The sequence below is a fragment of the Cygnus olor genome, chromosome Z (genome assembly GCF_009769625.2).
Source record: "Cygnus olor isolate bCygOlo1 chromosome Z, bCygOlo1.pri.v2, whole genome shotgun sequence".
NCBI lineage: Eukaryota > Metazoa > Chordata > Aves > Anseriformes > Anatidae > Cygnus > Cygnus olor.
The window spans coordinates 45,659,218-45,669,807 of NC_049198.1; the positions used below are offsets into that span (position 1 = coordinate 45,659,218).

The 10,590-nt window shown below is 36.9% G+C and overlaps 1 protein-coding gene across 3 annotated transcripts in view; it reads right to left on the reverse strand.

Annotated features, from left to right (window-relative positions):
* The window catches only part of SHC3 (SHC adaptor protein 3), a 63,951-nt gene extending 54,665 nt beyond the window's left edge, over positions 1-9,286 (reverse strand). The window contains exons 1-2 of one of the 3 annotated variants that reach the window (XM_040541172.1): positions 8,737-8,813; positions 8,438-8,599 (exon numbers count right to left, since the gene is read on the reverse strand). In XM_040541172.1, coding sequence (XP_040397106.1) covers positions 8,438-8,587 — 150 coding nt within the window. In that variant the 5' untranslated portion in view covers positions 8,588-8,599; positions 8,737-8,813. Of the gene's footprint in view, positions 1-8,437 lie in introns of all 3 variants that reach the window. The other 2 variants (XM_040541171.1, XM_040541170.1) reach the window with 2 other exon arrangements.
* Positions 9,287-10,590: the final 1,304 nt, after the last annotated feature.

Genomic DNA, 10,590 nt, shown 5'->3' on the forward strand with positions numbered 1-10,590 from the left:
ATTATTAAAGCACAGAGACAGAAGGTGGAAGATGTAACAGGTGCTTTTCCACTAAGTTGAGTCTAAACCTGAGCTAAGTTTCTGAAAAGCTATACTGATGTTTTCAAAACTGTACATTTGAAGGTGTGATTTTGGAAGGACAGGGTCAGTGTTAAAACAGACAATCCAAAATACACAGGGAGGGAAAGAGAGTCCTTTCATATATGAATGGTACAGGTACGCCTGTTTTTCTTCACAGGAGTCTAGCAATTAAAATACATTTTTATACCTGAATCTTTACCAATCTTCAACTTTCCTGCTCTTAAGAAAACATACTCGATAGTTGTGTTTGCGGTAACAGCACCCCACGTATGACTTCCAATGTGCAGAACAGAGGACATAAGGTTAGAGGCGTCACGGGCCAGACTTAAAGCACAACAAATCTCTACAGCCTGTTCATGCAGCTGGGAGGCCCTGAAGAACCCTGGAAGGCTAGGGGTCCACAACGACTCCCGTAAGGGACTGGAGGCCCACCAGCCTTGCCAGGATCCCTCCCCACAACACTTGCCAGGGGCCCTGAGGCCAAAGCCAGCTCAGGCAGGGCACCTCCAGCACCCAGCTCCTTCCCCACAGATCAGCTCTGCTTCCGGCTGTTTGGCAGAACTGCACATCCTTCAAGTGAGGTAATGGTTCTATTTACTTAGTGGTCTCTGTTTATTTTTGACTATAAAATTTGTTTACACAAGGTCCAAAATGACAGAAAGATACATCTTCAACAATCAGTATTTTGAGTTTTCTCATCTGGCGTGGACCTGCTATTTATCCAATATAACTATTGCTGTAACAAAGGAATGGCTACAAATTATGTCAAATCCAGGGGTAATCAATACCTCATTCTTAAAAATATTTTAAGTAGTCTCATCCCTGTTTCAACTTGAAAAGTCTGCTGCACCAACCTCTAAAGGCTGAGCGTCAGTTCTAGTTCTGCAGACATCTATCACGTAGCAACCTCTGCCTTCCACTGAACAACCTGTGCTGAATTTAAGAACTCTGAGCTAAAAAATAAAAATAAAAAATAATAATAAAAAACATAAATATTGCTAATATCAAGCCAACAAAATACACCAGACAAAGTCTCTAACATGAGCAAAACTTATTGCTGTGCTGCCAGCAGAGCGGCGAGGTTTCAAACTTGGCCCTTGTCAAGCTCATTAATCCCGAGGGTTTTTGTCCTGCACCAACATGATTAGGGTAAGAGGAGTAGGAGCAGGAGCAGGCCAGGGTGCCACCGCTTCCTAGCTGCTGCCTCTAGCCCACTTTGGGGTAGATTTGCCACACCTGGACAGTACCATGTTTGTAGGGCAGCCTCACACTGGGACTCCCCACAGCTTGCCCACCTGGCCTCTTCTCTCCATTCCTGCTCACACTTCAGCAGAGAAGCAGGCCAAAGTGAGTGAAACTGCAGCACCGGTGCTCAACACCTGGAAATAAAGTCTAGCCCATGCATTGGGTGGAGACAGTGTCATTTTGGAAACACTTTATTTCTAGTGGAGCTAAGGGTACTTTTAAAACACCCTGTGGGTAACTGAAGAAGCTTGTCTATAAGCAAAGGGGCAGCTCTGTTTTCGACAATTGCTTCATCAGAGTCATACAGTGTCAAATGCCACTCAGGATGCCAGTTTCCGGTGAGACATGCCCTCCCTTGTATCATTTCTGTGCTAAGAAGAGCAAAACATGGGAATAAAGGCTTATTAGTACAACAGCAAATCCAGGACACAAATGGTGCCAAGCAGTCCCCAAGATACTGTATATCTGTTTCAGTTTTGTCCTTGTTATTTCTGGTATTTGGTCAATTATTGTATCAGATTTCAGGATTTGGTCTGAGATTTTAATAAAAAAAAAAAAAAAAGAGATATACAGAGAGAGAGAGAAAGAGACAAAAAACCCTCTAACAGTAAATATCATGCGGTTCTGCTGTGGGGGAAAAGAAAAAAAAAAAAAAAAGCCTAAGCAGACTTTTCTGTTTACCTCACACTATTTTTTTTGTGTCTCTCTGCACCTCATTTATTTTTACTTGTTTTGTATTCTTGCTTGACACTTTTGTCTACTTTCAAAGAGTTTTTTCAATCTGTTTTTCATATCTTTTAGCCATGACTTTGCTTGTCGGAGTCAACTTTTTGAGATAGAAATCTTTTCTGGCCCTATGAAAAACTTATTTGAAAAAAAATCTAGGGGAATAGCTATCACTTATTATACAAACATGCTAGATTACCCTTATGAAATTGCCCCCATCCCTCTCTAAAACGTATGATGACTGGCACTTGGCTGCACTGGGCCCCATCCTTGTTCCCACTGCAAGTCAGAAGGAAGGGCTCTGCCCCAGGCCAGCCTGGCTCAGCCAGAAGTGAAGCTGCGTTGAAGGCTGTCATGAGTGTGCAGAATTGCATAAAATATGAATACTGCAGGACTGTCCAGAAATGCATGGAAGCAGTATTGAACCACTTGTTTCACTGTAACTATGGAATTTGTTTCATTGCTCTTCAACGGCATGCTTCACCCTAACCGAGCGTCAGCAGCCGGGAAGGACTGCTGTCTCTGGCACTGTCCCAGGCCAGATCTGCATTTTTCCCATAGAAAACGCCAAGAAAATTTAATACTGATACTTTGTGCATGCACTCCAACTTCCTACAACAAAACAAAGCCAGTCTAGAGCAAAAGAACAGCTAGTGTGCTAATGGAAACATTTCTCAATGGGTTGTGTGGCTGGGTTAAGTGCCCTGTAGCCAAGACAAAAGCCTGTCTTGCCACTAGCAGCAAAGGCATTAGCAGCAAAGAAAGCCATGGGTTTTGTCTGAAGATTGTGTTTTATCCGCACGTTTTCTTTGTATTTGTGGCTGATATTTACACTGGACACATGATATTCTTACTATAACCATTATTTGAGGACAAGTAAAGAAAACTACAGTGCAATTTCTAAGAGAAAAACAGAGAAAGAATTCTGGCTGAATGCAGTTTTGCCTCCTAAACCAATTTTCAAAATTTATCTGTGGATTTTAAAACTGTACCATTTTTGCTTTTAAAAAAACGTAGTTCTGAATTCAACTATTCAAATCAACATTAACAGTGCCCCAATTGTGTCACTTACAAAATAACCCTAGGTGCGGAAATTATGTCAAAGCTTCCATGGCATTTTGGAAATACCCTAGCTGTACTGCCGACCAGACATTCATATTGAGCATTGGATCCTTCAGCACTGAAATCATTAGGTGCTGTTCTTTCACTGAAAGGTGTGCAAATGTACAGTAATAATACTTGATTCCTGTAATTAGAATAATATTATAATTAAAGACTCTACTGTATGATTTCTGCTCGTAGGATCTGATTTAATTTCTGTGAGAAACTCTCTTTTCATATCAGTGCACTGTACAACAGACCCATGGTACCTCAGATGCAGGAAGCTTAAAAAAGGGGTTTTGGACAGAGTAACAAGCATCGATATTATTCTTTTACAGCCCAAACAACAGCAAAGCAAATGTGAAGAAATATTACTGCAAAGTAATATAGTACACTGTCAGGAATTAAGTGCTAAAACCAGTGTTGTCTTTGTCACCTATTTCTTTTCTGTCCCTTAATGAAATGCATGCATGCATCTTTAAAATCCAAAATGATGACCCAGTCTCATTAGTCTTTGAACTCTGGCTAAAACTGTTGGGGTACATGGGACAGCACAATCTGAATTAAAGGCTCAGTGTTCAGTGCTATTACCACCATTTGGCTGGAATACAGAACCCACTTCTTTAACACATAAACTCATTACAAAGAGGATGTTTTGGGAACATTTTCCTTATTCATGGAACCACATACACAAAATCCTACTTGCTGGGTTTTTGCTCAGGTCATATCAAACTATCATTGATAAACCGTTAACACCACTGCAACTTGAATGATAGAAGCAGAATTCAAAAATTAAAAAATGAAACAAAATAAATGTTAATTTTGCTACAAGGAAAGATGATAAATATAGCATCAATCAAAGAGGAAACAAGTCCTGCTGTAATGTTACTATTTTTGAAAAATAAATAAAAAGACAAAAAGTAGGTTGTAAGTTTGACTTTATGTCTATTTAAAGGAGTATGAAGGAAGCAAAGAACCCTCTTCTCTTTTTCTTACAGGTACACTGGGTACCTTTCAAACAGCTGGACAAAGAGTACCACCTTTATGTCTTTGTAGACATAAAACATTTGTATTTTGCTCCTACTTTAAATCAGCAGCAAACCAATTCTTGTTCAAACAGATGGAAAAATAAATATATAAATAAATAAAAGAAAGAATAATAATAAAAAAAATAAAAGTGAAATGTTCTTCCACAGAGCCCTGAGGTCTTCTGCAGGAAGGCCGCATATGTTGCAGTTTCCACCATGTTAGCTCCATTTAAGGCTGTGCTTTGCAGTCTGGGTTAGCCACTAAAAAGGAAAGTGATTTTGTTAACTCGGTGTCTACTTGCAGAGATCTGCTAAAATCATAGCTGCCCTGTATGTATGGTGAAGGCAATACTATAGTGCAACATATAGGGATGCAATAACAGCAAGTAACTCAATAATACGGTTCATACTTAAGCACATACTTAACTGTCCAAATATAACAGTATTCTCAATTATTTCAATCAGAATATTCCTGTAAGTTCATGCAGAAATGTTTACATAACGGAAGCCTTCACTTGGTGATATGTTTGAATGGTTTCACAGAAGATATCTGTTTTCCTCATTAGATGTAAATCAGTGTTATCTCCTCCCAAGATATAAATGTGTTAAAATGTTACAGAAATTACACTCTCTATATACTTTAATATAATCTTAATAACCTAGTTTGCTTTTCACTTTGATATTTGCAAGGATTGCCACGCTTCTTTAGGATGAAGTCCTGTTTCCTTCTTCTCCCATATATTATCTTCATATTTGTACTTAATATGAGATTTACCTGAGTCTTTTCTATACCACTGTCTTCTTTTTAAGGCTCTTTTGGATATATTGCATACATGATTTTAAAATTATATTATACATTATTTATACTATGTACACTATATATAAAATATACAGTGCTCTGTCTTTCTTTAGTTTTGAACTGCTGAAGAATAGTGTTTTAAACTCATCAGCACTTACTACGAAACCCAACTGTCAGTTACCTAAAGGCAGATGTACATTTGCCTCTTACCATGATTGTCGATTGTGCTCTTAATTAAATGCACCAAAACTCAAAACATCTATGCCATTGCCCAATTGAACTCATCAGTAGGCTTTTATCATTGGAAACAAATAGATTCCATTGTTTGAAACTGAAAACATTCAATTGTTGTTACATTACAGAAGTTTGAACTTTTTTATTGTATGTATTTGATTTTTTGACAACACGAACATTTAAAATCACTCTATAGTAATCAGTCCCTTTGTGGAGAAAACACTAAGCTGTTCAATGACTTCCATCATTGCAAATCATTTCATTTTTTTCATTATTCTATAATTTGTTAAACTGTTCAACAGTACTGTTAAGTAAAATATCTGTACCTCATCACTTTAAGTCCCAGGTTATGACTATAGCCAAAGTCTAATTTGCTACACAACTTATTTATATATTTGTGAAGAAATTTTCCCATTAAAATAATGTATAAAAATTGAACATAAAATCCACAGGGAGAAAAAGAAAATACAGAAAGTGCCCATAGTTTTATGGCTGAAAATAATTCCACCTCAGGAGACCACAGAGATCAGAACACAGTTCCTATTTATCATAACCCTGCACTCACTTTTAAGAGTTACAGTTGCAATGCCCATTTAAAAAATAGAAAAATAAAATAAAATAAAATAATTAGCACTGCCAAAAAAACAGTTAACAAAATTACTTTTGCAGGTTTAATTTTGGTGACCAATGTAGGCTTAGAAAATAGAAATTAATGGAAAGAGTGTCATAGAAATGTCATAGATTTGTCATACACTGCATGTAGGAACTTTGTTTCTTTTACTTCAAGAGATTCCAATATGAGTTATCAATCTGCCCAGTAGTGACAATTTACCCTGTCCCGTAGATAATGTTCAAGTTTTGAATGTGGTTTAATGAGAAAATATAATCCAGTGCACATTTGCACACAAAATGATAAAAGCTTTGCTGGTTAACAACAAATCCAATTTTTGTCTCCTTTAACTAATGGCATTTGGAATGCTCTGCAAGGCATATGGTACTAATTAAACATGGTACAAGTCCCCCATATAGTCAATATAGCCATGAGGTATCCAAGGAATGTTTCCCTTCAGTGTACATTATCTATATATTGATTTGATGGTCTGAATGCATAAAAGCCTTGGGAACTAACAGTGTTTAATGATGTGGGAACTGCACTTCTATTCTTATCTATATGAATGCTGCAGTTGCCAAGGAAAATTCTGAGATACTTAATGAACAGGCAAATTATGGCTTAACCAGGGCTGGTTTATTTTCATTTATTCATTAACCACTGATTTTGGTATTTCTTTTTAACCTTTAACCTTTTAACCTTTAACCTTTAATTTCTCTTTTAACCTTTAACCTTTAACCAGAGAACACAAAGTTAAAAGTATCACCTGTTTCAATAGAAAAAATATTCCATTAAAAAAAATCAATTCCATAAATTCTAACAATAGGAAAAGCACCAAGAACAGAAGTTGTATGGTGTTAATGATTTGTTTTGAAAATTCTAATACATGTGATATGTATAAATACACTTACATATATTTGAAACCAGCTGCACTAATTAAAATACTTATTCTAGTATCAGTACCTAGTATGAGTATTAGATATGGGTTCATGTATAATTTTAAATGTAAGTCGACTTGTACATAATTTTAATTTTCTTTTCAAGTCAAGGATTTTAGTTTCCTCTGGCATACATAAAGTCAACCACTGAAAAATTTAGAAAATGAATACTGTACTTGTTTTCAGGTAAAACAAACAGCAGCAGTGAATTCTCACAGTGAATGTCTGTCTGCTTAGCAAAATAACAAATAAAACAGCTGAATTTCCTGAGATAATGGGAGAATGTGTAATGATCTTTAGTCAACTAAAATATTTCAGTGCAAAAGAAGGACAGGGTCTCCACACCACTACATCTAGCATCAGTGGGATATTTTTGTCTAGACACTTCTCGAACTGTAACAGAACAGCAGTTTGTATTCTGAAAGGTAGCACTGACATTCCTTTTCTTTCGTAGTCCCAGTAAAATTCAAAATAGTCAAAAAGTGCTATTTCAGAGTACTGGTGCTCTGAATTGGCCAACTGACTCAGTCTACCATCGCTTACAAAATGTACTACTAACAGAAAGAAATGAAAACTGCTTCTTAGAGTTTAACTGTTAAATAGGCACTCTGCTATGAATAATGAGACCTCAGAAAAACTGTTAAGAGTTAAGCGACAAGGCTGTCACTCAGTTTTAAAGCATCCTGATACAAAGTCATGCTGTGACTTTTACACCCAAAACAAGATTAAAATAGACTTGTAATCTTACTAATAGCCTGCTACTAAACAGTTTAACACTTAATATGCAAAAGCCACTCAGCAAATACAGCATGGTGACTGAAGAATGAATTCTGGACAATAACACTGTTTTTACACTTAGTTCACACTGTGTTGGCAGGTGTAACTAGTATCTTACCTGACTACAAAAAACACTGCATATACCTTATTCTTAAAGGCTCCAATGTAATAGGTCATTTCAAAATGCTTTCAATGCGTACAAAAACATTACCTTAGGAACTTATGATTTGCTGTACTTGACATCAACGAACTGAAAAGAGCAATAACATTTAAGGTGGCTGAATTCTCATTATGTAAAAAAAGCTGCATTTTCCTGCTCTACCCACAACGGTATTTCTATTTGTGGAACATGATAAGAATTACACTCTGTGCCTTAGTGTTCCAAGATTTCAAATATATTTTTAGTTTAAAAACATATCCTATGCCCTTAAAGGTATTTTGAAACAGAAATATCATGCAAGATAAACAGTTCTTCATACATCAAGGTGTCTTTCTTTCCTACTGTAGATTGCACCAGACATATTGGAAGCCTATGTATCCAATATATATACAGTATGCTAGACAACACTGAAAACCTAAATTCGGAAGGGGGGGGGGGGGTGGGGGGGAGGGTGGGAACGACCAGAAAAGTAAGAAAAACAGCTTTTAGCTTAAAAACAATATTTTTACCCAGCAGTAGAATATTATCTGACAAAAAGCCTATTTGCAGGTTTGCTCTAATATAAGAAATTAGCACTGCTTTCGAACCCTGCCTTCCTGCATTTACATACCATGCATTATGCACAGAAAAAAAACGGAGCATACAAATAGAGATCCTTTCAGCCTGTCTAGCCTGTCATCAAAACCAGCAGAGAATTTTTCATTGATAAAAACAGAGAATGGAAGAAATCAGACCAACCTTCACAATGTACGTCACACCAGGTCCCAGGATCTTCTCACTCGAGTGCAGCCATCCTCGAGAGGGTTTATTGACAAAGCTGCTACTTTGATTCCAGTCTTCACCTCCCGGGTGCATTTCCTCTGATGGTGTTTTTTTCCCCATACTCATCTTGCTCACGTCCTGCTGAGAACACGAAGTAGCAGAGACAAGGTTACATGTGTTGTCTGAAGCTCCTGCTGCTGAGCTAGAAGCACTCGAGCTTCCCTGCAACTTGGAGACAGCAAGCTCCTTTACTGCAGAGGACAGGTTTTTGATACCCAAAAGGTTGCCTGTGTTAGAGAGTTTCAAGTGGGACACTTTATGGATGAGGGTACACAGGGTTGTGGGTCCATCTTCTTGGTCCTTGCGGAGAACCTCTGGCGAGACCAGGTATGAAGGTGCTGTTGAAGTCGTAGCAACTGCTGAGACCTTGCTGTTCATGGACAAATTGTGAATAAGATCATCAACTGATGTCACCGAATCATTCCTGAAGCGGTTATACTTGGTACGTTGAAGCATGCCCTTCTATCTAGTTTCCTGCATATGTTCTGGCAAATCTGATGCCAACGCAGGAGATGCCTGTGCTAACATAGCAGGCGATTCATAGCAACACGGACAGATAACAAGATTTTGGGGTAAAAAAGCAAGGAGTATAAGGAAGAACAAAAAAATAGATATATTTAAGAAATTTCTTTTGGTTCCACGTTAAGGTTGGGTGAAGTAACAGTTTTCTATGACAGAGATCCCAGTCCTGCTTAGAGCTGCCAACTCGCTCACAGCAAAAGCATGACTCACACAAATGAGAAGGACCCTTTTCAACAAAAGGCTCAGTGAACACTGCAAATCACTTCCTGTAGCAAAAAAAAAAAAAAAAAAAAAAAAAAAAAAAAAAACCCATCCACCCACTTACAGCACACCAGCACCAATCAATTCTCAAATTTCCTTTTCCTATCTCCTCAAACAGATATTTCCTTCCAACATTTAATTCCTCCCCCCACCATCCCTCTTGATACCAAAGGCAATTACCTTTAAAAAGGAATTAACAGCCTTTGTAAAACACCACACTTTATTCTTCTGCTTAAATATTCTTCCACCTCACATATTTGTGAATCTAAAAGAAGACACAATTAGATAACAAATATCTGGTTAATATATACACATATGCATTCCCCTTTTTCCCCCCAGCAAAGCACAGATACCTTGGTTTTCAGAATACCTTTAAGAACACAAGTATTTTAAAAGCAGATGTCAGAACTAAAGAAAATACCCATTTTCTTTCACAAAAGCAGCATAACAGATTTTACAAATGTACTTGTGTCAATGTTGTTTCTCATGGAAATTGTCACATCCAATTTTTTATAGAGAAAGTAATCCTTCTCCTCTGTTACTCCAAAGCCACCTTCTATTTTAATGCAGGATTACATAAAGTACCTATGTGTGAAGAAAAGTATTTTTCTGGTGTCCGACAACAAGCGTCAGAGATGTTTTTCTTTCACCACTGATATTCACTCTGAAGAAAAATGTGAAATAGATCTTCAATTCACTGGAATATTTCCTATAATTCTGAAAAACTGGAAAGTACTAAGAGAATATTCAAAAGTCCATTTACCAGCAAACAGATATCCTGCAGTAAAGAATAAAAAAACACACCAGCTGTTATTAAACATCAAGTCAGTCACAAACAGTTAATATAAGGAGTAGAAAAAATATGAAGAAAACAGATATTTCATTTCTCTCTTTTTGTTCTTGTTCTTTTTTTCTTTCTTTTTTTTTTTTTTTTTTTTTTTTTAAATACAAAATTTATACAATATTGTGAAATACAGTGCCCGTCACAAACCATAGGCTCTTTTCTATAAATTGATCTTCTTTGCAAAATACCTTTTAGATGTTGGACAATACACACTGCATTAAAATCAAATTCAGACCAGAGAAGTTTCACTGAGCAAAGTTGTTTTTTAAACAAATGACTAACTGCAGCACATTTTAAAGGAAAAATCCTCTGGTATTCTTTCCTTCTTCGGTAACTAAATGCTGCAGTATACAAAGTGCAAATATGCCAAAACATCTTAAATACAGGTATTTAATTAGTATATTTATGACAGTAAATTAAGTCAGCACCTCTTATCCCCGCA